Below are 26776 nucleotides of genomic sequence, written 5' to 3'. Positions count from 1 at the left end.
GGATGGAACAGAAAGGTCAGACAGGTTTAAATGTGAAACGGAGCAAAGGAAACGAAAGTTATCACTGACAGTGAACACTCAGGGGCCAGACTGGACATAAGCAAGAACAAGTGAGCTGGAGGTGACGCTAAAGACGCGCCTGGACGGAGGCTCCAAGAGGGACAGCCCCGGGATGGCTTGGAGGCTGGAGACGGGGCGGCCCAGGGCTGTGAAGGAGGAGCACCAGGGCGGCCTGCGGGGAGAGAGGGTTCCACACGGGAGTGGGAGTGACGTGAAGCCACAGAGCAGCACGGAGAAGATGCTGGACTGTGAGGGGATGAGCCCAGGCACAATGGCATGACGGAGACACAGGTGTTACCACGTCACCATGTGCTGCAGCCTGGGGACAGGGCACCGCTGATGCCACCCTAGGGATGAGGAGATCTGATGGCCGGGAGGGCCGACCCAGCAAGAAGTCCTGCCCTCTGCAGCCCCCACCTGCCACAGGCCGATCCAGCCCGCTCTGCAGTCTGACTGGGACACGCCATCTGGAATCTGTGCAGGTTCTCTTCTGCTTCCGCTTGGGTGTGACACGCAGAACCTTAGTGGAGGCCAGAGGGGCTTGCCCCTTGTCTCGGTGCGCCTCCTCTGCCTTGTCCCCGCCTCAGTGCTGGCAGCGAGGCTCACTGCCCAGCTCGGGGCCGGAGGTTTTGTGGCCTCCTTCTTCAGGGTCCGAGAGGTCGGCCTCCCCTGGGTTGGCCTCCAGGTTGGCCCTTGCCAGCGGGAGGCATGTGGCAGGAGGGGCCCACCTGCAGCACCAGGGCCCCGGGCCTCAGCTCCCCTGCAGTGGGCTCTGTGGGCCCGGCCCCCTGAGACGCCCAGCCTGGCTGGACTTAACACTTTTCTAGATGCCAGCCACTGCAGTGCCTGAGAAACTGACTTAGGAGGTGTGATCACATTTTGGTTTGTTTCCTGTGCTGAGCTCGGGGAGACCTGTGTCATCCATGTGTCCTGTGACTGTGTGGACTCGTATGGCTGCCTGCCCACCCCGCACGTAGTCCACACGTGACCTTTGTCCCTTCCTGAGACTGCAGGCCCGGTGCCGCTAGGCCCTGCCCCCTGGGTGGGCACTGCCCTCACGGTCACCTGAAGACAGAGGCTGTGCCCTTCTGCTAGGTTCCTCTGGCGTCTTAAAAACCACTGGACTGTCTGTCTTGGAGACACACATGCAGCAGAGAGGTGGGGCTGGTCTGCCTGCTTGACTCCTGCTGCTGCTCTGTCTCTGGCGTTGTCCACACTGCAGGAAGCACAGGCTTTGTGTGCTGTGCTGAGGTTCCACGTCCGTCCTGTTCTCTGTGGGCTCTGGATTGGTGTGTGCTCGGGGGTTGGAGTCCTGAGAGGCTGGGCTTTCGGTGGTCTGAGACCAGGCAGGGCTTCCTGGGAGACTAGGTGAAGTGGGGCCCGGGTCACGGCGGGGCAAGCAGGGCCGCAGGCCCTCCGTGCAGCACTCAGCTGTGGGCGTGCTTCTGACCCCGCTGCCCGGACCAGGTCCGGGACTGAGTGCGCAGGTGGCTCAGCTGGTCAGACCTTCCTGGTGCTCTTGGTCCCAGCTGCCACGAAGGTCCTGCCGCCGGGCCACGCCTCATTCAGCCACCCCGTCACTGCCTTCACGAGGTTGGGTGGGGCCGGGGGGAGGCGTGGGTGAGTGGGGTCCTTGGTCGTCCACGAGGGGCATTCTTGCTGGAATTTACTCCGTGCTTGGACCTGTGCCTTGTCTGTTGGTTAAAAACCAGTTGCTGCTGGCGGCAGTGGCCTGTGGTGCCCGGAAAGTTACCACCTAAACCGCACAGGTCAGCATTCTCAGCAAGTCACCACTTTAGTTTTTAAAAAGGCAGTTGAAAAATAATACTTTTTCAGGAAGTAGCGGTTTATAGGAAACTCTCTTAAGGAAATAGAAGATGACACATTTGTGGGGTCAGGTGGTGAGCAGCAGCAGGGTGTTGCCCTAGGAGTGGAATCTGCCGTGTGTTCAGACACACGTCCTGTGGGGGCTGCTGAGCAGACCTGGAGGGCAGGGAGACACCCCCCCCAGACCCAAGGCCCCCGTGGCAACCCTGCTTCCCACCTGCAGTTGGCAGCCTGTCACCTAGAACGCCCCAGGGCTCCCCCAGGATGCACAGGGCAGCAGGGGAGGAGTCTGAGGCTCTCGGTGGATTCCCGGTTTCCCATGAGCAAGAGGCTCTGTGTGGAGGAGAGTGAGCTTTTGGCTCCTGATTCATGGAGTTGGGGTGTCTCTTCTGCCCGTCTTCCTTGCCCCTTTTAAAAGAAACGGCACCCCCTGTGTCTGTCGCGGTTGGCAGGGCGCATGGTAAGGGGCCGGCGCGTGGAGGATGTGCTTGTTACGAGGAGGCTGAGAGGGGAGCGCCGGGCTGTCCCCGGTATCTCGTTAGTGCTCTGTGTTGATGCCTTTAGATGCCTCCAGCTCAGTCCACGCCGTGGTACTGCAAGGCTGGTTCGCTCCTCGAAGCGCCATGGCATGAAATGGAGGCTCCTAGAAGCAAGAAGAAAGGTACAGTACTGCCGAGACAGCCTTGACCTCTCCACGGGTTCTGAGCTGTGTTTGCATTTCCACCTGTACTGTGCGGAGGCGGGCGGGGAAGGAGGACCTGGACCACAAATGCTAGGCTTCGCTAGACTGAGACTGTCCTGTGTGAGCCAGGATGTCAGTGAGCAGCTGTCCCACCGCCTTGCGCGCAGGGGACGGTCTGGGGAGGCGCCCAGTACAGTGAATGGTCGGTGGGGCCGAGGCTTGGCTTCACCGGCTGGCGACAAGGTGTTGGAGTTGTGTCCCGTCACAGCTAGAGCCGGAACAGGTGACGTGGGCAGTGGGCTGCTGCCGACTCTGCCCCACTTCCCCTGCAAGCTGCGGGGCGGGAAGCGGGCTCCGCGCTGCCGGGTCAGGCTCTGGCGTCTGTGGGCTCCGCGGCATGAAGTCTCCCCTCTCTCCTCCACCGCCTCACAGAGAAGCAGGGTCCCGAGCGGAAGAGGATTAAGAAAGAGCCCGTCACCCGCAAGGCCGGGCTGCTGTTCGGCATGGGGCTGTCTGGGATCCGCGCTGGCTACCCGCTCTCCGAGCGCCAGCAGGTGGCGCTCCTCATGCAGATGACGGCTGAGGAGTCAGCCAACAGCCCAGGTGAGCGGGGCGGGCGCCCGCGGACACGTGGCCTAGGTCCTGCCGTGCCTCCTCCCCCGTAACGCCCACCTGTCCTCTCCTCGGCCTGCAGTAGACACCACACCAAAGCACCCCTCCCAGTCGACCGTGTGTCCAAAGGGGACGCCCAACTCTGCCTCCAAAACCAAAGATAAAGTGAACAAGAGGAACGAGCGTGGAGAGACGCGCCTGCACCGGGCGGCCATTCGGGGGGACGCGCGGCGCATCAAGGAGCTCATCAGCGAGGGTGCGGACGTCAACGTCAAGGACTTTGCGGGTGAGCAGGGGCTGCTGCCGGACCGTGAGCCGGCCCAGGGTGCGGGGCAGCCAGCCTCCCGCCCGGCCTGACGTGCCCTTCTGAGGAGGAGCATTTCGGAGTAGTCACGTTCTTGTCTTTCATCACCTTAAGAGAATTGAGGCATTGTAGACGTTAACCCTGTTGTGTTATATACACCCCAGTTCTGTGCTGGAGCAGCCCCTGTTCTGGTGCTGGTGCATCTGCCTCGGACGCATGCAGGAGGGAGTGGGTTGCCCCAGCAGAGGATGGGGGTGGATGGGCCAGGGACACCCTCCCACAGCCCCAGGAAGCTCAGTCACCATTTGAGGCAGACGTGGGAGCCCCTGGCTGAGAGAGGACGAGGCCCTTTACTTACTTCAAGGTCTGTGGTGGTGGCTTGGGGCTGCCTTTGTGCACAGGAGGCCTTGGCGGGCGGCGGCGGCGGCAGGTCCCAGAGCTGTGCCTTCAGAGTGGCGGGCGTACGTGGGACCAGGAAGCCTTCTCTGTACGGAATCCTAGGTCGTCTGACCCAAACCTGATTTAGCGCCTCTTTGTTAAAGAAAAAAAAAAGAAAAGAAAAAAAATAATTTCCCTAAATCAGGTTTTTCCAAACCACTGGAGTCTGTGTCCCCAGGCGGCCCTGTGTGTACATTGTGTGCAGCCACTCCCCCACGAGGCCTCAGCGCGCTGCCTGCTTTCCTGTTTCCAAAACCAGATTCTTCCTACCTGAGCGTTCATGGATGACACTGTGCGTCCGCCAGTCCTGCGTCCGCGTCAGGCTGCTGGTCCAGATGACTCTTTCAGGCTGTTAGCCATAGGGTCACTGTCTAGAGATCACTGAGCAAACCGGGGCGCCCCATGCTCGACACGCAGGGCCTTCCGGCTGGACGTGCTCCTCGGGAGTTAAATAACCTACGTGTGAGTGTCTGTTTCCAGGCTGGACTGCGCTGCACGAGGCCTGTAACCGGGGCTACTACGACGTGGCGAAGCAGCTGCTGGCCGCGGGCGCGGAGGTGAACACCAAGGGCCTGGACGATGACACGCCCTTGCACGACGCGGCCAACAACGGGCACTACAAGGTGGGTGCCCCCCGGCTGCTGTCCATCTCTGTCCTCCGTCTGCTGGGTCACCAGGAGTCTGTGGCAGGCCCCCAGCTGACCTCTGACCAGGCCAGCTTCCTTACCCTGGTCAGCACCCAGACCCCTCGCACCACCTGCAGCGTGTAGGACAGGGCCTTGCTCTGGCCATGCAGGTGTGGTTGGCTTTCAGTAGGTGAGTGACCGTCCCTGGAGGAAGGGCAGCCATCTGTCCTCGTCCCAGTGCTGCTAGGAGCCCTGGGAGACCTTGATCGGGACATCCAGTGCGGGATAGCTGTGGGCCTACCCCCAGAGCATGGTCCACTGGGTCTGAGGCCCGTCGCACCGCTGGAGGGAGGCTGGCACACAAAACCGATAAACGGAAGGCTCCCCGCCCTGTTGAATTCGCCCAGTGCGTCTGTAGCTGGTGTCGGAGCCAGCAGTGTGGCGAGCGTGTCGGGCAGGACCAGACGTGGCAAGTCTGCAGGGTTGGGAGGGGCTGGAATTACAGGCTCCACGAGGCCTGGGTATATCTGGACACGGATTATGGATCTGAGGTTAGGAGTGACAGTTCACTTTTCAGGGAAGATAGTGGCATTACGAGGTTTTTGGTGTTTTTAAAGAGCCCTTTGAAAGAAACATACTGAAAAAAATTTATGAACTGTCTGGGATTTGCTAAAAATACCTCAGAGAGTAGGCAGGTGCGGGCCATGGGAGGCTGGCTTGGAGCTGGGAGGAACTGGCCATCATTCGGTCTCTACTCTTGTGATTATCTCTGTAAAACTGCTTACTACAGAAGCATCAAAGGCCATGGAAACATGGAGGGGGGGCAGGATAGTGGTCCCTAAAGCTGTCCCTGTTCTGACCCTGGAACCTGAGAACATGTGAGCTGAGGTGGTGGCGCCTTTGCCGAAGAGAGTAAGCGGAGGGTCAGGAGATGACCCTGGACCAGCCAGGCAGATCTAGAGGCCTGCAGGGGTCCTCACAGCAGAGACCCCTTTCTCAGTTGTAGGGAGGGCACGTGGGGCCCTGTGGGCTTGACCTATGCTGCTGGCCTTAGAGGAAGGGGCCACAGCTGGGGAACGTGGTGGGCTCCAGCAGCTGGCATAAGGCAGGGACTCAGAGCCAGAGCCCTAGCACCGGGAGGAGGGAGACTGACCTGGACTCCAAGCCAAGTCGTGAGACCGGGTGGTTGTCAGCTGGGTCGGGTGGAGCAGCAGAGACTGAGCAAAACCGGGAGACAGGTTAGAGATTCCTTCCGTGCGCTCCTCTCGGCCCAAACAGAAGTAGGGGCGGCCGTTACCATTTGTCAGGCTCCGGGGAGGCTGTGTGCTGAGATCCAGACCCCAGCACAGTGAGCGCCTTGGTGAAGGGAGGCGCACGTGGTCTCTGCAGGAGCACTGTCTAGAAACAGACAGACTGCATTTAAGAGATGTGTCGTTGCTAACAAGCGCTGACCACCCTGGACCTCCAGCAGGTGTTAATCTCTGTGCTGGTGGAGGGTTTGAAATACTGTGAGAATTTCCAAGATGTGACACAGACAGGAAGTGAGCAGGTGCTGTTGGGAAATGCCGCCGACAGACCTGCTGGGCACAGGGTCTCCCCAGACCATGGGTTTGTGAGACATGGATTCTGGAAGTGTGGTGGAGCGAGGTCTCCCCGCAGCGCGGCTCAGGGCCTTGTGAGCAGCTCGCAGAGCTGCCCTCCTGAGTGAAAGTGAGGACAAGGTGCCCTCGTTTCTTAAACGAAAACACAAACCTGCTTGCGGAAGCTCGGTCTTTGTTTTCTCCATTCTGTAAATCCCACCCCCGGTAAATAACTCCCCCGAACTGCCAGAACCCTTTCTGCTGTGGGGCCGCTGGGCGGCGAGCTCGGGGCTGGCGGAGGGGACAGTGCGGGCTCCTTCCCGCAGAGGCCCAGCGAGGCTGTGCGAAGGGGCCGCTGTTTCCAGGGGCATGGCAGTGTTCTCAGTCCTGGCATGCCCCTCGCTGCTTTGCAGGTGGTGAAGCTGCTGCTCCGGTACGGGGGGAACCCTCAGCAGAGCAACAGGAAAGGCGAGACGCCGCTGAAGGTGGCCAGCTCCCCAACCATGGTGAACCTGCTGCTGGGCAAGGGCACCTACACGTCCAGCGAGGAGAGCTCGGCCGGTCAGTGCCAGGCGTGGCGCGGGCAGCTTGGGGCCTCCTGGAGCGTCTGGACTGGGAGGATCCTCTCCAGGGGTCCCTCTGCCCCGGGTGGGCCGCAGAGCTCATTGCTTCTCTGGCGGGAGCTCACCCCACGCCCACCCTCTGCACGCACCCGGGAGGCCTTTGTCCAGGCCGTGCTGACACCTCTCCCCTTCCCAACAGAGAGCTCAGAGGAGGAGGACGCCCCGTCCTTCGCACCTTCCAGCTCTGCCGACGGCAACAACACGGACTCCGAGTTCGAGAAGGGCCTCAAGCACAAGGCTAAGAACCCGGAGCCCCAGAAGACAGCGACCCCTGTGAAGGACGAGTACGAGTTTGACGAGGACGACGAGCAGGACCGGGTCCCCCCCGTGGACGACAAGCATCTGCTGAAGAAGGAGTACCGCAAGGAGGCCAAGGCCGGCAGCCTCGTCTCTATCCCCAAGATGGAGGTGAGGACGCATAGCAAGGGTGGCGCTGTCGCGCCCAAGAAGGCTTCTCACCGCATTCTGTCGGACACATCGGACGAGGAGGACGTTGCCGTCACCGTGGGCGGTGGGGAGAAGCTGCGGCTCTCAGCTCATGCGGTCCTGCCCGGCAGCAAGGCGCGGGAGCCTTCCAGCTCCAAACAGCAGAAGGAAAAAAATAAAGTGAAAAAGAAGCGGAAGAAAGAAATAAAAGGCAAAGAAGTGCGGTTTGGGAAGAGGAGCGACAAGTTCTGCTCGTCCGAGTCGGAGAGCGAGTCCTCGGAGAGCGGCGAGGAGGGCGGGGACTCGGCGGGGAGCCCCGGCTGCCTCAAGGAGTCCCCGTTGGTGTTGAAGGACCCCTCCTTGTTCAGCTCCCTGTCCGCCTCCTCCACCTCGTCCCACGGCAGCTCCGCCACCCAGAAGCATAACCCCAGCCACACGGACCCCCATGCCAAGCACTGGCGGACGGACAATTGGAAAACCATCTCTTCTCCCGCCTGGTCCGAGGTCAGCTCCTTGTCAGACTCCACGAGGACGAGACTGAGCAGCGAGTCTGACTGCTCCTCCGAGGGCTCCAGCTTGGAGTCGCTGAAGCCGGCCCGGAAGCGGCAGGAGCACAGGAGGAGGGGCGGCCTGCAGGGCGCTCTGCCCGACAGGAAGAACTCCTTCCACCCCGGCGTGGACGGCGCTGTCCCCAAGCTGGACAAGGAAGGCAAAGTCGTCAAGAAACACAAGACAAAACACAAACACAGGAACAAGGAGAAGGGGCTGGGCACAGCTGGCCAGGAGCTGAAGCTGAAGAGCCTCGCCTACGAGTACGAGGACCCCAAGGCGAGGCCGGACAGCGACGGGCCCGCGGAGGGCAGGCTGAAGGCGCCACGGCACGACCGCGACCACCTCAAGAGAGAGGAGAGGCTCGGCAAGGCGAAGGCGGAGGAGAAGGAGTGGCTCTTCAGAGACGAGGCGATGAAGGCCTCCAGGGAGGAGAAGTCCCTCAAGAGAGCCCGCGATGCGGGCAGGGGCTGCCGGGAGGAGAAGGACCGCTCGGGCAGGGCTGAGAAGGAGAGGCTGCTGAAGGAGAAGTCTCCCAAGGAGGAGAGGCTGAGGCTCTGCAGGGAGGAGCGGAAGAAGAGGCCCAAGGACAGGCCCCCGAAGCCGGACAAGAGGAGTGACTTCAGAGAAGACAGAGCGTTGAAAGAGAAGCCTTTCAGGGAAGACAGAGAGAGACCCAAAAAAGAGAAGGTGTACAGGGAAGACCCTGCTGTGGAGGAGTATTGCAACAAAAGCCAGCTTCTGGAGAGCGAGGACACCAAGTTCAGCCTCTCCGATGACCAGCAGGATCGGTGGTTCTCTGACTTGTCCGATTCATCCTTCGACTTCAGAGGGGAGGACAGCTGGGACTCCCCGGTGACGGACTACAGGGACATGAAGGGCGAGTCTGTGGCCAGGCTGATCCTGGAGACGGTGCGGGAGGACGGCAAGGAGAAGAGGCGGGAGGGCCGGGCACGGGACAAGCGGGGTGACAGGAAGAAGGACCGGGACCCCCTGGAGCGGGGATCCGAGCGGCGGCGGGAGCACCCCGAGAAGCAGAAGGGCGGGCCCGGCCACCCGGCGGAGAAGGACAGGAGGCGACGGGAGTCCGCAGAGGGCGCACGGGAGCGGAAGGAGCCGTCTGAGGCCAGCAAGGAGCGCAAGGACTGCCGTGCCAAGCCGGAGGAGGAGCCCAAGGAGCACGGCGGCGAGGGCGACTTCGGGAAGAGCCTGGAGCCCTGGGAGAGGCAGCACCTGGCGCGGGAGAAGGAGAAGAAGTGCAAACTGGAGAAGCACAAGGAGAAGTGCAGCGACAAGGACAGGGGCGAGAAGCCCGCCATGGAGAGGGGCCCGAGGGACAAGGAGTGCGAGAAGTGCTTCAGAGAGAAGAGGGACGCCAGGGAGAGGCACAAGGAGACACACGGCAGAGACAGGGAGAGGAAGGCATCTCTGGACGCAGGGAAGGACAGGCGAGAGAAGGGCTTCCCCGGGGCTGCCGCGGAAGACTCGTGCGACAAGAAGGAGGACAAGAAGGGCAAGGAGAAGAGCTGGTACATCGCCGACATCTTCACGGATGAGAGCGAGGACGAGGACGGCCCCCCGGAGAGGGAGGCGGGGCCGCGGAAGCACGCGGAGAAGCCGAAGGACCGGGACGGCCGGGAGAGGCGGCGGGAGAAGGGGGCCGCGGAAGGCGTGAAGGACAGGAAGGAGAAGGGCCTGGAGAAGCACAGGGAGAAGAAGGAGCGGGAGCCACCAGAGAAGCACAGGGACAGGAGGGAGCGCGGCCCCGCGGAGGCAGCGCAGGACAGGAGGGGCAGGCAGCGGCCGCCTGACAAGGCGGAGCGGCGGCCCCCCGCCGAGGACAAGGCCAAGAGCAGGCACCGAGAGAGGCCGGAGCGAGAGCAGGGCCGGGACAGGAGGCCGTCCAAGGGTGCCGACGCAGAGAAGAGCCTGCTGGAGCGGCTGGAGGAGGAGGCGCTGCAGGAGTTCCGGGAGGACTCCAACGACAAGGCCAGCGAGGTGTCTTCCGACAGCTTCACCGACCGTGGGCCAGACCCGGGGCTGGGCGCCCTCCTGGACGCGTCCTTTCCGGAGCCCCCGGAGGAGCGGGCCCGGGAGCGGGAGCGGCACCGGCACTCCTCGTCCTCCTCCAAGAAGAGCCACGAGCGAGAGAGGGCCCGGAGAGACAAGCCCGACCGGAAGGAGCGGGGCGACGGCGGCCAGTACGAGCGGGACTTTCTGGACTCTGACGCGTACGGCGCCTCCTACGGCTCGAAGGCCGACACGGAGGATGACGTGGATAAAGCCGTCGAGCTGCTCTCCGCCGAAAAGAAGGAGAAGAATGACTCCGAGAGAGACGCTGCCAAGAAGGTGGAGAAGGAGCTGCGGCCCTTCGGGGCGAGCGCCGCCGGCCTCCTGAAGGAGAAGCGGAGGCGGGAAAAGCACCGGGAGAGGTGGCGGGACGGGCTCCCCAGGCACCACCGGGAGGAGCCGAAGCCCGCCGCCCGGGACAGGGACCGGCCCCGGGACGAGGGCGCCAAGCTCGGTGAGACCAAGCTGAAGGAGAAGTTCAAGGAGAACCCTGAGAGGGAGAAGGGCGACCCCGTGAGGACCAGCAACGGCGGCGACAGGCCCCCCGCCTCCAGGGACCCAGGCAGGAAGGATGCCAGGCCCCGGGAGAAGCTGCTGGGGGATGGCGACCTGATGATGACTAGCTTTGAGAGGATGCTGTCCCAGAAGGACCTGGAGGTGGAGGAGCGGCACAGGCGGCACAAGGAGAGGATGCGGCAGATGGAGAAGCTGCGGCACAGGCCCGCGGACCCCAAGCTCAAGGACAAGCTGCGGCCGGCTGAGGACGCACGCAGGAAGGGTCTGGACGTCCCGCCCAAGAAGCCGCTGGGGCCAGACCCTGCCCTGAAGGACAGAAAGCTCAAGGAGCCGGCTCTTGCCGCGCCTGCCGCTGAGAACAAGCCACACCCGGGCCCGGCCGTGGACCCCCGAGACTGGTTGGCGGGACCCCACATGAAGGAGGTCCTGCCTGCTTCTCCCCGGCCCGACCACAGCCGGCCCACCGGGGTCCCCACGCCCGCCTCGGTGGTGTCCTGCCCCAGCTACGAGGAGGCCATGCACACGCCCCGGACCCCGTCCTGCAGCGCTGACGACTACTCTGACCTCATGTTCGAGTGCGCGGACCCCCAGCCCGTCTCCAGCACGTCCGCCAGCGCCTGCTCGCCCTCCTTCTTTGACAGGTTCTCCGTGGCTGCGAGCGGCGTGTCGGAAACCCCAGGCCAGACGCCCACGAGGCCGTTGTGCACAAGCCTCTACCGCTCAGTGTCCGTGGACATCAGGAGGGCCCCCGAGGAGGAATTCAGCATCGGGGACAAGCTGTTCCGACAGCAGAGTGTCCCCGCCTCATCCAGCTACAACTCCCCAGGGCAGCCCCTGGAAGACAAGGCCCCGGGCCCCCCAGGACCCGCCGAGAAATTCAGCTGCCTGTCCCCTGGGTATTATTCCCCCGACTACAGCCTTCTCTCCCCCAAAGCAGATACCCTGCACTGTCCCCCTGCAGCTGTGGTCAACGTTACCCCCTCCCCAGAGGGCGCCTTCTCTGGTTTACAAGCAAAGTCCCCCTCTTCACGCAGGGATGAGCTTTTGGCCCCGTCCATGGAGGGGGCCCTCCCCCCGGACCTCAGCATTCCCCTGGACGCCACGGAGGACCAGCAGGCCACTGCGGCCATCATCCCCCCGGAGCCCAGCTTCTTGGAGCCCCTGGACGAGGGCCCCTTCAGCACGGTCATCACGGAGGAGCCAGTCGAGTGGGCACACCCTGCTGCCGCGGAGCAGGGCCTCACCTCCGGCCTAATCGGGAGCGCCCCCGACAACCCTGTCAGCTGGCCCGTGGGGTCAGACCTTCTGCTGAAGTCTCCACAGAGGTTTCCGGAGTCCCCACACCCAGAGCCCCCTTACCCAGTGTCCCCCGTCTCCTACCCACTGCCGGTCACTGAGCCAGGACTCGAAGTCAAAGACGACACGGGGGCGGCAGTCCCGGCCTCCATCTCTGCTTCGGAAGAGCCACCCCCTTTCGCCCCCACCTCCAGGTTGGAACCCTTCTTTAGTAACTGCAAGTCCCTTCCAGAAGCGCCCCCCGACGGCCCCCCCGAGTCCGCGTGTGCGACCAGCGGGGCTCAGGTGGAGGTGCTGGGCCCCCTGGAGAGTAACTTCCTGGAGAGCGGTCACAGCCTCTCTGCCCTCGGCCAGGTGGAGCCGGCGCCCTGGCCCGGTGCCTTCCCTGCCTCTGAGGACGACCTCGACCTGGGGCCTTTCTCACTGCCAGAGCTTCCCCTCCAGACTAAGGATGTTTCTGATGTTGAAACAGAGCCTGTAGAAGAGAGTCCTCTTGTTCCTCCAGAAAATACCCCTGCAGGGGCACCCCCAGGCCTCCCTGGTGGGGATGCTGCTGCGCCAGCCGCTGAGGAACAGCTCGTGCTGCCTCCTGATCCGGCAGCTACCCGGCTCCCCACAGAGCCCGAACCGGGGTCCCTGGAGGAGCCAAAGCCGGGCATCCTGCTGGAGGCTGCAGTGGAGGCAGGCGCATTGCAGGGGAGGGCCCCCGAGGACCCCGACCTGAGCTCAGAGCCCACGCCGGCCCCCTCGGAACCACGTCCACTGGGGAGCAGAGATGAGGAGGCCGAGGGCCACGACTCCTTGGCCACCCCCCATGGCATGGCCGACGCCCCCGAGGATGGCTCTGCACAGCCACACGTGGCCGACGGGGCTGGCCCCCAGGACAGTGTGGGGCTGGAGAGGTCTCCGGGCAGCGTCCAGCCTGAAGCTGCAGAACCCGAACCTAAAGCCACCGCCGAAGCCCCAAAGGCACCCAGAGTGGAGGAGGTCCCCCAGCGCATGACCCGGACCCGGGCGCAGATGCTGGCCAGCCAGAGCAAGCAGAGTTCACCGCCCGCCGAGAAGGAGCCGGCGCCTGCACCCAGGGCCAAGGGCCGCGCCTCCGAGGAGGACGACCCCCAGGCCCAGCACCCGCGCAAACGCCGCTTCCAGCGCTCCAGCCAGCCGCTGACGCAGCAGATGCACACATCCACGCGGCAGACGCGGGAGGTCATCCAGCAGACGCTGGCCGCCATCGTGGATGCCATCAAGCTGGACGCCATCGAGCCGTACCACAGCGACAGGGCCAACCCGTACTTCGAGTACCTGCAGATCCGAAAGAAGATCGAGGAGAAGCGCAAGATCCTCTGCTACATCAGCCCGCAGGCGCCCCAGTGCTACGCCGAGTACGTCACCTACACCGGCTCCTACCTCCTGGACGGCAAGCCGCTCAGCAAGCTGCACATCCCTGTGGTGAGTCTGCCCCCAGGCCGCCCGCCTCCCCCGGGCCCTCTTCCCGCTGGGCCTGAGGGTGCCTCTGCTGTTTCCTCGGTGAGCTTCCAGGCTGCTCCCGGGGAGACCTGGCCTTCGTCCGTCCCCCACCCCTCTCAGCAGTCTGTTCACATGCCCCTTCCCTGGTGACTCCTTCATGTCTGCCCGTGTGACACACCCAAGCCCTGCCGTGCACACCACCCTCCTCCTCGTTGCACCCACATCTGGGCTCCCCCCACCCCCTCCTCCTGGCCCACGGGAGTCTCTTTTCCATACAGCAGGCAGAGGGGTGTGCGGCCAACAGAGCCTGCCCTCAACCCCCCTCTGCTCGGCAGGAGCCAGAGCTGCCCCAGCCCCACGTGTCCCACGCATGCAGTGGACTTTATCTTGACCGTCCTGTCCCACCTTCTGTTCGCCCGTTGGGCCCAGGATGGGCCTCAGTCACAGCTGTCAGTGCTGGTCAGGACAAGCCGGTTCCCAGGGCCTCCAGAGGGGCCTTGTCACTCACGTGTGTGCTGCTATCAGACCTCAGCTCCCTGCTGGCAGCTCCCCCAGGCACTGGTGCACTACCCGCATCCAGCATCTTCAGAACAAGGACCAGCGCTGAGCAGCGGGGCAAGGGGCTCGTGCTAGGGGTGGCTGCCCCGGCCACCACCCTCTGCCAACCTGCACGTTGCAGCTTATCTGATGTCACCAGCCGCAGTCCCTGCTCTCAGCCCTGACCCCAAGCTGCCCGGGGAGGGAGACAGAGGCATTAGATTCAGGGTCTCAGAGAGTGAGACTGAAAGAAAACGGCACCTTGACTGCCATAGACAGCCCTACCTTCTTCCTGCCCCTACCACTCGCTCCTCTTCCCCTGGCTCTCGGCCTTCAGAAGAGAGGTCCGTTCCTCTTTCTGTTGCCGCACAGTTGAGACTCAGGCTGTTAGGTGAGGGCAGGCCAGAGGCGAGCCCCCCCCCCCCCCCCAACGAGCCTGAGGGCCAAGGCCTTGGCACCCTCTCCAGAGGGTGGAGCCAGAGGAAGCTGGAAGGGTGGCTCCCTGAAAATACTCAGACCTGGGGCCAGCCTGGACAGGATGCTCTAGGGAGACACGAGCTGCCGCCTGCCTGGTCCCACCACAGGCCGCTGTGCAGCATCAGGCAAGGAAGTCGCCCTGGGGCCAGGCCATCGAGGACAGGGGCTAGAGCAGAAGAGACCTCACAGGAGGTAGTAATTGCATATTTTGAACTAATTTGAGACCAAAGACTTTGAAGACAGCGTGGGCCACTGCTGCATTCACTGTGGCGGTGGGGGGAGGTGTCTTCGCTGGGCTGCCAGTTTGTGCTTGTGGACAAGCACTAGCCTGTGACCTACGTGGCCTTGGCTGGCAGGGGCTCCTGGGTGGCCCATCTTTTCCAAACACTCACTTCCTGGCCCCACGGGATGTTCTGGCTCAACTTGTGCTATTAAGACGCAGGTGTGGACTGCGTTTCAGAAGCACTGCCTCCTGGGAGAAGCGCCGTGGCTGGTTGGAGGGTGGCCTCCGGCATCCCGGGGGGCATCTGCTCTCTGGCCTCACGTCTTTTCCAAAGTGACCCAGGCGAGCCTTCTCCCTCCCTGCTCCCCCTCCCCAGGAGACCATCGGGCTCATCCTGTCTGCCTCTTGGCGCCTGCGTCCCAGGGGGTTGACGGCTGACCTGGGGGCGCGTGGCGCCTGCTGAGACCAGAGGGCGGTACACACTCCCTTCTCTGCATCCCCACCTCCGCAGCGCCCTTCCTGCCCGCCCTCCCCACCTCACGTCCGCGGGGTGCACGCCAGTGGCCTGGCACGTTGTGTTTCATGGGCTGTGTGTCTGCAGGGCCGACTCCCGCGAGTGGGCCGCTGACCCTCCGTCTCCCTCTGACCGCAGATTGCACCGCCCCCCTCCCTGGCGGAGCCCCTGAAGGAGCTGTTCAGGCAGCAGGAGGCCGTGCGGGGGAAGCTGCGGCTGCAGCACAGCATCGAGCGGGTAAGAGGGCGTGGCTGGGCGGGCTCAGGCACGCGTGGGCCCCGCTCACCTGTCCCTCTCCTCCAGGAGAAGCTCATCGTCTCCTGCGAACAGGAGATCCTGCGGGTTCACTGCCGGGCGGCGAGGACCATCGCGAACCAGGCGGTGCCGTTCAGCGCCTGCACCATGCTGCTGGACTCGGAGGTCTACAACATGCCTCTGGAGAGCCAGGTCGGTGCTGCCCCAGACTGCTCACGTGGTGTGCCCAGGGCCAGGACGGCAGCAGCGCCTCCTCCGTGTCGGTCCCTCTCGGCAGTGGCGGGTTTTCCTCTCGAACACGTACGCTGTGGGTGAGCGGCACCAAGCACTTCCTCAGTGAGGGCCACAGCCCTGGGCTGGCTGGGTGCTGCCCACTGGCCCAGACGCACGGTTTGCCTTGAGCCGCCTCCCCTTGGGCTGGGCTTGTTTACCTGGGCCTTGAAGCCCCCCCCCCCCCCCGCCAAGTCCTTGGTCGAGCCTGAGAGGTAACTCGCGCAGAGAGCGGACTCTTGTGTCCCCGGCCACCCGGATCGGCTTTTTGCCGGCAACCACTGTGGCTTTTTGGAAACAGCCCAGGATGTGTCCTTCTGGGCCCGCCTTCTGCCCCACTCAGTGCTCCGGCTTCGGTGCCCAGTCCCCTCCTGACAGATGCCTTCTTGTGAGCACAGGCACATGGTGGGTAGGGGGGCACGTGGATCTCGGTTTCTGAGCAGCACTCCTGGGCTGGCCACAGGGTAACGTGGTTCGGTGGTTAAAAACTTCAGTGCGTTAAGGATTTCCCATTCATGTAAGACTTTAAAGGCTCTATCTCTAAAGTTTCCCCGTGTAACGTGCTGTGCACAGGGACACGTCTCTCTCAGCAGAAACGTCTGTTCACGATGGTTATTGTAGGGATCGGGTGGAAGTCTCGCCTTTTGTATCCAAAAGGAAAGGAATCTGCTCACCTTGAAGGGACTGCCTGGGCTCCTTCTGAATGTCAAGGGGAGAGGGGTCCAGGCTGTGGTCTCTTGCCTCCACTACGCTTGTCGTGGGGCCTGGGCTCAGCCCCTAGGCGGTGGTCCTGCATGGCTTTGGTGACAGAGACCTTCACATGCCGTCCTTGGCCTGATGGCCACCCTGACGCCCAGGGGCCGGCACTGTCCTTGCCCTCCCAAGGTTGCCCCGTCGGTCCGTCTCAGCCACGGCGGCTGTGCACGTGCGGATCATGGCGGCAAGGCGGCCTCACTGCCCTCCCAAGTCTGCAGAGCGGGAGGGAGGGCCCTGCCGGTCAGTACTGGGCACACTGTGTGGATTCTGGAATCTGCACCCTTTCAAGGCGGGCGGGCCTTGCCGCGCCTTCCAGATGCCCACACGGGGCCTGCTGTCCTTCCAGGGCGACGAGAACAAGTCGGTGCGGGACCGCTTCAACGCCCGCCAGTTCATCTCGTGGCTGCAAGACGTGGACGACAAGTACGAGCGCATGAAGGTCAGTCCCGGGGCCGCGGCGGGGGGCGCCGGGCAGCCGTGTCCACAGGAGATGGCTTTGGCCGCGCTCGGAGCCCCGCCCAGGCCGCTCCACCCCCGTGTTCCCTCTCAGAGTGTCTTCCCTCCTGTCCAGGTGTGCGGGGAGCAGCTCCTGTCACCAGCTGGCGGTCAGGCCTCTGTGGGACCCCACCTTGAGCCCTCCTCAAAGGTCACAGCACCCGCCCACCACCGCCGCTCTGACGCGCGGGCCAGTGCAGCAGGCGGGGGGGTAGCTTAGCAAGTGCGAAACCAGAGCTTGTGCAGCCGTGAGGGCCGCACATGGGGTCACCTCCAAGAACCACAGCAGTAGCACCAGCTACAAAATTCCCACCCCGAAGCCAGCACCCCTGGAACCCCCACGAGGCAAGGCCCAGGCTCCGCGTGCCCTACCTCAGTGCCCCCGACGGTGGGCACAGGCCCAGAGCAGGGCCCCAGCCACCACGGCGTCTGACGAGCCCCAGTGGTGGTGCAGAGCTCCCTTCCGCCCACCAGCCGGCTTGAGGGGAGCTGTTTCTTTTCTTTTCTTTAAAAAAGAGAATTAAAATTCAGTTTGGTGCATTAATAATGCCACAGTCTAATTTCCTTAACATGCAAAGAAGTTAAACTAGGAAGGAAAAGTGTGGACAGGAGGCTAGATTCGTGGTGTGAGGAGTGCGCCCAGACACGGACGACCAGACCTCGAGGACACCACGCTCCAGTGACCACTTGTTTCCCAAGCACACGGTCACCGTGAGGCTCCTCAGACGACAGACTGCCTGCCCCCAGTCCCTGCAGCCCTACAGCCAGCGTCGTTTGCTGGTTCTGAAGGGTGAATGGAGGCGTCTCCTATTTCAGTACTGTAGCCCAGCGGTTTCATTCCAGTTGTTTAAAACTCAGGGACCACAGTCCAGTAAAATGGAACCCTAGAAGCCCAGGAACAGTGAGTAGAGGGAGGCTGGGCACCCCGACCGGGCCGGAGTGAACACTGCCGAGGGCGCCTGGGCTGCTGTTCTGTCAGCCTCCGAGTCCGCCCCGGGCGTCAGACCCGGCTGGCACGTGCTGCTGAGAGAGTGGGGACACGGCTTCCCTGCCAGGCGCACGTGGCCTGTTCAGAACAAGCTGGAGGAGCTGTTTATCCCCACACGTGTGTGTGTTTTTTAAACCGAATTATTTTGAGCCAAATTAGAGATGATGATGTCCTACCTAAATACTTCTGTGCCTGTCCAAGAAAGTGATTCGCTGTGGCCGCGTCGCACTGTGTCCGTCTGCCTGCTGTGCTATCCCACCCGCCTCGGGCCCCACCTGCCGGCCTGGGCACGTCATCCTGGTGGTGGTGGTTTCAGTCTCTACCTGCCACTTGCCTAAAATGAAATATGTGACTGTTCACTCTTAGGACCAACTTAATAAACCCAGGAGTATTAAACACTGTAAAACTAAACCCTGGGTAACTCTTTCTAAAAATGGCACTTCTAAAAGGCAAAGTTTCTACTGTAAGTGCCAGACATAACTGAAACCAGTATCAGCAGCCAGACATGATTGTGAAACAAAAACAGAAAAGCTCTTGCACATTCTGATTAGATGCTATAGTGAAACCCGGGGGGTGGGGGGGCACAGAGCAGTGACAGCCAGACCCCCGTGTAGCCGGGGTGAGGCCCTGGTGTGAGAGGCCGTCCTAGTGCCCGTCCTCCCAGAGGGACGCGGGTGCGGGCGCGCTGGGGTCCCAGCCCCTGCCCCTCACCTGTGCGTTTCCCACACAGACGTGCCTCCTGATGCGGCAGCAGCACGAGGCGGCGGCCCTGAACGCGGTGCAGAGGATGGAGTGGCAGCTGAAGGTGCAGGAGCTGGACCCCGCCGGGCACAAGTCCCTGTGCGTGAATGAGGTGCCGTCCTTCTACGTGCCCATGGTCGACGTCAATGACGACTTTGTGCTGCTGCCAGCCTGACCCAGACAGGGGGACCCAGACCAGGCCGCACGTCTGCCTGCTGCTGCCGCCGGGGCCGGACAGCGGAGGGAGACCTTGTCCTCAGGCGGGGACACCAGGGGAAGCCCGCACTGGGCCCCGGGCGCAGCTCCTTCCTCCCGGACATGGGGATGGACGCGGCGGCCTCGGGGCCTTTCCAGCCAGCTGCACGGGTGTTTCAGGAGCTGCGACACAGTGCGATTTTTAGAATTTCCTGTTCCGTTGTGATCAACTGAGGAAAATAAAACCAAGGTGTCCACCCCTCACAGACAGCGACCTCCAGGTCGGAGGGCAGGGAGGGCGCCAGCCCGGCCGCTGTCCTGGCCTCACGAAGCTGCCGGCGGCTGCGGGCCGCAGACAGGCCGCCGGGCCGCAGACAGGCCGCCGGGCCGCAGACAAGCCGCCCGCCCGCAGAGGGACGCTAGGGCTCTCGGTTGTGTTTTTAATGGAGTCAAATCCACGTGGTTTGTATATTTTTTCCTTTAATCTTGGGCATTTTGTTTCTCTTTCTGAGAACATAACTTGAAACACTACAGAGCCAATAATCATATAAAAAGTGTACCCGTAAACGCTGTACAGTTTTATACACGTTCACAATGTACTTTTGCTGCCTTCTAGATAATTTATTTTGCAACACATTACTGCACAGTTGTAAATAACTTATGTACTGTAACATCACTTCAGTTATGTGTAAAGAAATAAATTAATTAATTACATGCTCTTTGTACATGACAGGCCCCTCGGGCAGGGCCGCCGTGGCTGAGATGAGGGTCACTCCCTAAAAACTCCAGTGTCTTTGAATTTTTTCCTCCCAATTAGCTTTCAATTTTGAAACAAATGCTATTTTCCTCTCCTTTCTTTCCCTTACTAGGACCCAAAGGGGTTCCTCTGCTCACGACAGGGGTGCTGGCAGTGGAGGGGGTACACGACAGACAGACAAGGGCGTAGAGATGAAAACAGTGGCTGAGCGCTGTGGCCATGGGGAGACCAGGGCACAGGCTGCGAAGACTGGTCTCCTGGCACCCAGGCAAGCCGCGACCCTGAGTCCCCGGGGGGCTGAGTGTGCTGACAACTCCCTGCTCCGAGGACACCCATGCTCACCCGGTTCTCCTCTCCAGGGAGCCCCGCTCCGTCCGCGACCTGTCTACTCTCTGGTCCAGCTAGATGGGTGTGAGGCCACGGGTCAGGAGTGGACCGTCCCTGCTCTCGGCCTCGGACACCTCGTGCTCCTTGCCTCTGCACTTCCCATGCTGGCGACAGCTGCGGACACGCCCCATTCAGGGGTGAGGACCCAGGCTCGCCCTTCCTCTTTGATTTGTGCTAACCCCCCGGCTGGGTCCGAGCTCAGTGTCCCTCAGCGGGAGGCAGAGCCCCAGGCCTGAGCATGAATGAGTCGCAGAACTTTGGTCCCAGAAGCTTCTAAGCTGCGAGTTAGCCCGTGGGTGTTGGCGCAGGGAGCCCGGGCCCACTTAGGGCCTCCGATTCCGTCGTGGGGCCAAGACGCTGGGGCCAACCCCCAGGTCTTCTCTCTCTCTCCTCCAGCTACAGGGCCGGGATGGGGCCCAAACACAAGTGCAGAGCAGAGCAGCTGCGCCCACACTGTGCCCCCGCTCAGGCACCACAGTGATGCCACAGTGTCCCCCCCACAGGGCCTGAGCACGACTTCCTGCCATGAGACAAACAGCCCAGCTGTCTGGCCACTCACAGGTGGGCTCTGCCCACTAGACGTTTGTGAAGAAGGTCCCGGAACCGAGGCCGTCTGGTTCTCCTGCTCACCCTAGTCTGGGTGCAGCAGGCTGTGCAGGTGTTTTCAGAATGTCCACGAGCCCAGAACGGCACCGGGCTGAGCCTGCTGACCGGCCCCCGGGTCTGAGAGGCTCAGGTCGCCCTCAGGACAGTCTGGCTTGGGCCGGAGAAGAGCAGTGCTTTGCCCCGGGCGCGGGGTCCTGGCCTCCTCACCTGAGAGGACCTCCCCTCCCCAACCCGTGCAGACGCTTCTCAACCCCTTGGCAGAACCTGTTGGCATCAAAACATGACAACCGGATGCCTGATACCCAGGTGCCGTGGGCTGGCGAGGCTGGTGGCCCCCTGCCAACGGTACCCCCAGCTTAGATGGAGAGAGAGATGGAAGAAATTGGGGCCTTTTTCCAACCTGTGCACATAAGCTCATGGCAGGCTCAGCAGCCTGGAGTAGATGAGCGGTCTCCCAGACATCAGCCTTCCTCCTGCAGGGCCGGCAGCCAGGCTGGAGGGGAGGGCTGGCCGGGAGACCTGCCGTTGCAGCCCTGTCGTCAGGTGGAGGAGGACAGGGCCTCCAAGGGGCTGACACCCACACAGTGCCTGGACACTCGAGTGAGAGCTTCACAGGGGCCCAGGCAGCTCCGGTGCCGCGGGGAACCCCGAGCCTCCTTCCACAATACAAACCTATCTTTGAGTAACCCCAAATGTTAAACATACTGGGTAAGACAAAGGCAGCTCTGACAACCAACTATACACTTCAATTAAAAAAAAAATTTAAAAGTCAGCTTTGATAAATTATGTTCAAAGAACTAAATAAAATTATGTCTAAAAAACTAATACGACAGAGAACAGTCTCAACAAATCGAGAATACCGGTGAAGAGAAGCTAGCTTCAAAAGAAAATGGAAATTCTGCAGCTGGAAATACAGTAACCGAGCTTGTGCAGAAGGGCCAGCACACCTGAAGGTAAGTTAGCTGAGACGATCAAGTCCGAGGAGCAGGAAGAAAAAGAACGAAGGGAAGGGAACAGTTTCAGGGACCTGCAGGATGTGCTCAAGGGAAGCAGTGATGCTTACAGGGGGTCTGGGAAGGAAGACCGTGAACTTTATGTCAGCCTGGCGAGGCCACGGTACCCCAAAATTTAGTCAGATGTTACTCTGGGTGCTTCTGTGAGGGTATTTCCTAGATAACGCTGACATTTAAGTCACTGATGTTGAGTAAAGCAGATTATCCCTCAGTATGGAGGCCTCAAGAGAAAAAGACGGATGTCCCCAGTGAGGGGGGAGTTCTGCCAGCAGACTGGCTCTAACGCCACAACGTAGCAGCAATCCCTGGGTTTCCAGCATGCCAGCCTCCACAGTCCTGGAAACCAACTCCTTAAAATCTACAATTGATCCATCTACGTATCTTCCAGTAATTCTGTTTCCTTGGAGAATCCTGATAATACATTAGACAAAGACTTAAAATCAGCTTCTATAACTTACGTTCAAATAACTGGAGGAAATCAACGTCTAAAGAATTAACATGACAGTAAGAGAATGATATCTTACCAAACAGAGGGAACCGAGAGAGGAAAAGATACAGAGACGAGGGGAGTTCTGTAACTGAAAGGTACCATGACTGAGTTCATGAAGAGTCAGCAAGTCTGGAGGCAGACCAGTTATGAGGGCCTCACTTGTGGAACAGAAACAAAAAGACCAACAAGACGCCCAGAGCTTCGGGGACCTGCCAGCTGCTGTCAAGTGTCCCAGTGCACACACTGGGCGTCCTAGGCAGAGAGGGAATGGGGCAGAAAGAGTATTTGAAGAAATAATGTTCAAAAGTTACCCAAAATTGATTAAAAATACTAATCTATCTCCGAGAAGTTCGATAAACTAAAAACAGTATAAACTCAAGGCTGCCCACACCCAGAGGCGGCGTGACTCGTTGTCAGAAGCAGGACGCTGAGAGCCTGGACCAGAGCTCAGCCCCGAGGAAGGGCTCTCCGCGGACCGGCCGTCACCTTCTCACCAGAAACCGCAGGCCCCGTGCCGGTGGGACAGCGCCACGTCCCGAGAGGAAAAGACCCTCCCCCAGGCTCCTGTCCCTGCTGCAGCTACTCTTCAAAAAATGGAGAAACAAAAACATCACTGCTCGCATGTCTGCCCCTCAAAAAATCCTGGTAAGAACCCCTCACGCTCAACTGAAAAGTACAGAACAATAACCTGAATTCACATGAAGAAATAAAAAGCATGGCTAAAAGCAGCTACACAGGGAGACAGACCGTGTTAATGCATTTTTGCTTTAAATCTTCCGTCTTACACCTGCATGAAGATAAAGCAGGAACGACAAGATGGTGGCGCACGTGCAAGGGCGTCTCTGCGTCACAAAGGTGGGGAGGAGGCGCCTGTGTTGGAGCGGAGTCAGGACGCTTCTGAAACTGCCTTACATTCATCTCGGCTGGGTTATTTTAGTTAAGATGTTAGCTGTGCTCCTCACACCAAGTTTTTAAACATGTAGAAAAGAAACGGGAATTTATATAGACACAAGAAAGCACCTAACACGAAGGCGCAGGGACACGGGAGCAGAGAGGACAGGCCTGCAGCAGGTGAGAGCAGCAGGATGCCAGGCGTCTACAAGGAATTAAATGTACACGGCTTAGACTCTCCAATTAAGAGGCAGAGATTGGCAGAAACACTTTTTAAAAAATTGTGACTGACTATATGCTTCCTACAGGAGCCTCGGCAAACACCGCGCACTAGGAAGGGGAGCCAGACAGACAGCGCTCAACGGGGCAGGCCTCGCCCCATCGTTCCATCGTGGGGAGGGTGAGAAAGAAGAGCAACAGGAAACAGGAGGCTCCCCTGGAACCAGCCAGACCCCCACCGACAGCGGCAGAGCCTGTTCTCCGGGGCACGTGGAATGCTGTGCAGGAAAGGCCGCATGTTGGGCCACAGAACAAGCCTTGGTAAATTGTAAAAGACTGTAGTAACGTAAAGCGGGTTCTCCAACACAGTGGAGTGAGATCAGGAATCAGTAACAGGTGGGAATTTGGAAAATTCAAAAACTGTGTGGAAGTTAGAAACCACACTCCTAAATCCTCAAAGACGAAACCACCAGGGAACCAGAAAACACTCTTGAGGTGCTTTGACAGGGAGAGAAAACGCGCTGCAGCACCACGTGGAGGGGGCACTGAGATGGAGCCACCGGGACCCCGGGCGCAGGGCTAGGAGGGTGCAAGCTGCAGGGGGCACGGCGTGCAGCGCCAACTCCAGACAGGAGTCCGAGGCCTGCCCAGTAGAGCAGCGAGTGCGACTGGGAGACGCCACAAGCGAGGTTCTGCTGACCCAGCGCCGAGTGTACAACTGTCTTCCAGCCTCGCCCGCCCCAAGTGGACATGACGTGAAACCCAGAAGTGTGTGCTGCGGCCCAGACTGGGGTCCGGGAGCGACCACCCCTCTGGCTGGAGGAGGGAGGAGGCTCAGATGCTCCAGGGACGCCCGTCCGCTCCTTCCCTGTGCACCCCTGGCCGGGTCCGGGGCTGGGGCCAGAGGCCCACCAGGCTGAGGAGAACTTTCTCGGAGCAGCTGTGAGGCCAAGACGCTGGGGCCGACCCCCAGGGCTTCTCTCCCTCCTCCAGCTGCAGGGCCGGGATGGGGCCCAAACACAAGTGCAGAGCAGAGCAGGGTAACAGAGGCCCAGGTTTCTGTGCAGAAGTTCAGAAGCGGAGGGGGCAGGGAAGCAGAAACTCCAGCAGATGTGGAGAGAGAGGGGCTCAGCAAGCCATCCCATAAGGTGGGTTTAATCCTGGGCACAGCCCCATCCTCCCCCCGGAAGCCACATGGATTTGTCCCCAACTGGCCCGCTGCAAACTTCGAGAACAGAGACCCTGCACCCCCACATCCCAGGCGGCCACCACAAGACCCACACCTGGGACAGACCAGAGGTGGGAGGCTGCAGTGACTGCATCCACAGCCACAGGGCAGTGAGGATGGACAGCGGGGACCTACCCAGGACGGTGTCCTGGAGAAACAAAAGGAACCAGCCTAATAATTTCTAAACAAGATCCAGGCTCTTGGGACATAATAAAAAAATTCTTCACATGAAAACCAGAAAAATTTCCCTTCCCCCAGGAAAAGACAGTCACTGTGAAACTGGCAGAGGTCCTGGGATAAGCGGACAGACACACAACACTGCTTGTGATGCGAATGCTGCAGGGAGCAGTCGCCAACGTCCTTCAAACAAATGTTTGATGTTAAAAATAAAACATCTCGTAAAAGAAACAAAAGATAAAAAAGAAAGTACGAGTTGAAATTTCATGAATGAAACAATAAACCAAAGCAAGCTCACTGTGTGGACCTGACAACACCATGGAGAGATGCACTGAAGCTGCAGATTCATAGAAATTACTCAATTTGAATTATAAACGGAAAAAACATCTTTATAAATGAAAAGATCCTGAGGGACTTGGGACACCAACAAAAAGCTGAACGTGCACGAGATGGGGTCCCTAAGAGAGAAGAGAGAGACGTGGTGCTGAACTGTAAGGAAACGAAATGCGGAAACGCATTTCAAGTTAGGTGAAAGGAATAAACCTACAGATTCAGAAAGCTGAGCAAAGTCTAAAGAGGAAAAAGCACATTACAGTTTTCAAAACTTCCTTCACAAGTACAGCAATGGAACACTGTGAAGCTGCCACAAACGAACACCAGCAGAGCACAACACAGCCCAGGACAGTGTCTGACACACACAAGACACTCAAGATACAGAACAGAGAGCTCTGTACAGAGTCTGACACACAGCAGATACCAAAGGTACAGAGAGAGAGCCCTGGACAGGGTCTGACACAGAAGAGACCAAAGGAGCGGAACAGAGGGCAGTCTTTTCAAGGCCTGGTTCTGGGATGACAAGCAGAATGTGGATCTGGACCCATAATCGCCTAACAATTTGTACAAAAGTCAACACCAAGTGGATGAAACCTAAACAGATACCATGAAATTCAAAAACTCTTACTAGAAAATAATGCAAAATCTTCAGAACACTGGATATGACAATGATTTCTTGGACTTGATACAAAGGCACAGGGACCACAACAAAAATAGAGTAATTGGACTTTACAAACATTCAAAAATGCAACAAAAAAATTATATCAATGGAGTAGAAAGACAACCCAGAAAATGGGAGAAAATGCTCACATGTCATACGTCTGATGAGGGATGAATATCCAGAACAATAAAGGACTGTGACTTCACCACAGAAGGCCAACATCTCAAGTCAAAAACGGGCAAGGGGCTTGAGCAGAGATTTCTCCAAAGAAGATAAACAAATGGTCAGTTAGCTCGTGGACCTGACCGACCGTCAGGGAAACGCAGATGAAAACCACAATGAGGTAGCTGCTCACACCCGTCGGTATGGCTGTTAACCACAAGAATGAAACAGAGCACAAGGTGCGGTGGTCATGACGTGAGCGCTATGGGCTCTGCGCACTGCTGGTGGGAATGGAAGATGGTGATGGTGTGGCCACTGGAAAAAAGCATGGCGGCTGTCTACAAAATTAGCAATGTAATTACCATGTGATCCAGCAACCCCACTTCTGGGTGTATACCCCAGGAGAACTGAAAGTGGGGTCTGGATGACAGATGGATAAGGGAAATGTACATACAGACTAGGGAATTTTTCAGCCTTTAAAAGAAATGGAGCAGACAGGGTCCAGCTCAGGGGTGATGCATACGTAGCGTGCACAAGGCTCTGGTTCAATCCCCAGCACCTCTGCTAAATAATAAACAAACAAACTGAATTATCCCCCCCTCATAAATAAATAAACAAAACTGTACCAAAAATAAAAGAAAAAAGAAAAGAAATGAGGTACTGATAGATATTTTAATGACATTATGCTGAATGAAATTAGCCAAATACTGTATGACTCCACTTACACGAGGTGCTCTGAGTAGTCAAAGTCATAGAGACAGGACAGTGGTGCGCACAGGGCTGGGGGAGGACAGTGAGCAGCACCTCCTGGAGGCTCAGGTTTACCAGCTGAAAGGGGCCTGCAGCTGCGGGAAGGCACAGTTCATGTGTGTGCACGTCACACCACTGAACCCTTCCCTCAACCATGCTTAGGACAGTAAACTTTATGTTATGTGTATTTTAACACAGTAAGAAACAGTCTTACGTGAAATAAAGACGTATGTAATATAAAAGTAAAAATAATCTCAAACAGACCCACACTACTGAAGTGTTAAAAGAAGTCCTGCAGCAGAAGTAGAATAAAATCAGACAGAATTCTGCATCTCCATGAGGAAATGAAGCTTTAGAACCACTAACTACATGTTAAACAGGTAAGGCTTATTTTAGAAAGTTCTCTAGAACATACACCGCCTGTGTAAAGAACAGTAACAGTGCAGGGTGTGGACTACAGCACACGCAACACAACATGTACAACAACAGATAAAGAAAAGTATGGGGAAACAGCAGTGTTACTGCAGGGTGACAACGTGAACAGTGTCCTGTGCCTTGCAGGTAGACCGTGG

At 59.5% G+C, this 26776-nt stretch overlaps 1 protein-coding gene and 2 long non-coding RNA genes across 11 annotated transcripts in view; 2 read left to right on the top strand and 1 right to left on the bottom strand.

The window, feature by feature from the left end:
* ANKRD11 (ankyrin repeat domain containing 11) overlaps nucleotides 1-19244 on the top strand; it is a 133172-nt gene extending 113928 nt beyond the window's left edge. For 4 of the 9 annotated variants that reach the window (XM_072946827.1, XM_072946824.1, XM_072946825.1 and 1 more), the window contains 10 exons: nucleotides 3002-3172; nucleotides 3264-3467; nucleotides 4404-4546; nucleotides 6543-6690; nucleotides 6892-13061; nucleotides 14969-15067; nucleotides 15134-15277; nucleotides 16458-16550; nucleotides 16683-16757; nucleotides 18325-19244. In XM_072946827.1, the coding sequence (XP_072802928.1) occupies nucleotides 3002-3172; nucleotides 3264-3467; nucleotides 4404-4546; nucleotides 6543-6690; nucleotides 6892-13061; nucleotides 14969-15067; nucleotides 15134-15277; nucleotides 16458-16550; nucleotides 16683-16757; nucleotides 18325-18510 (7433 nt within the window). In that variant the 3' untranslated portion in view covers nucleotides 18511-19244. Of the gene's footprint in view, nucleotides 1-2451; nucleotides 2549-3001; nucleotides 3173-3263; nucleotides 3468-4403; nucleotides 4547-6542; nucleotides 6691-6891; nucleotides 13062-14968; nucleotides 15068-15133; nucleotides 15278-16457; nucleotides 16551-16682; nucleotides 16758-18324 lie in introns of all 9 variants that reach the window. The other 5 variants (XM_072946831.1, XM_072946828.1, XM_072946832.1 and 2 more) reach the window with 5 other exon arrangements.
* Nucleotides 3221-4409, bottom strand: LOC140688144 (uncharacterized). The gene is made up of 2 exons (XR_012062926.1): nucleotides 4194-4409; nucleotides 3221-4016 (listed from the first exon to the last, which is right to left on the bottom strand). It is a non-coding gene; the product is annotated as an uncharacterized lncRNA (long non-coding RNA).
* A 128-nt stretch (nucleotides 19245-19372) lies between the features above and the next one.
* Nucleotides 19373-23241, top strand: LOC140688145 (uncharacterized). Its single transcript, XR_012062927.1, has 3 exons — nucleotides 19373-19555; nucleotides 19647-19811; nucleotides 22983-23241. It is a non-coding gene; the product is annotated as an uncharacterized lncRNA (long non-coding RNA).
* The last annotated feature ends 3535 nt before the right edge of the window (nucleotides 23242-26776 follow it).

This window comes from Vicugna pacos, chromosome 21 (assembly GCF_048564905.1).
Source record: "Vicugna pacos chromosome 21, VicPac4, whole genome shotgun sequence".
Taxonomy (NCBI): Eukaryota; Metazoa; Chordata; class Mammalia; order Artiodactyla; family Camelidae; genus Vicugna; species Vicugna pacos.
This window is presented reverse-complemented; position numbering and strand designations above follow the sequence as displayed.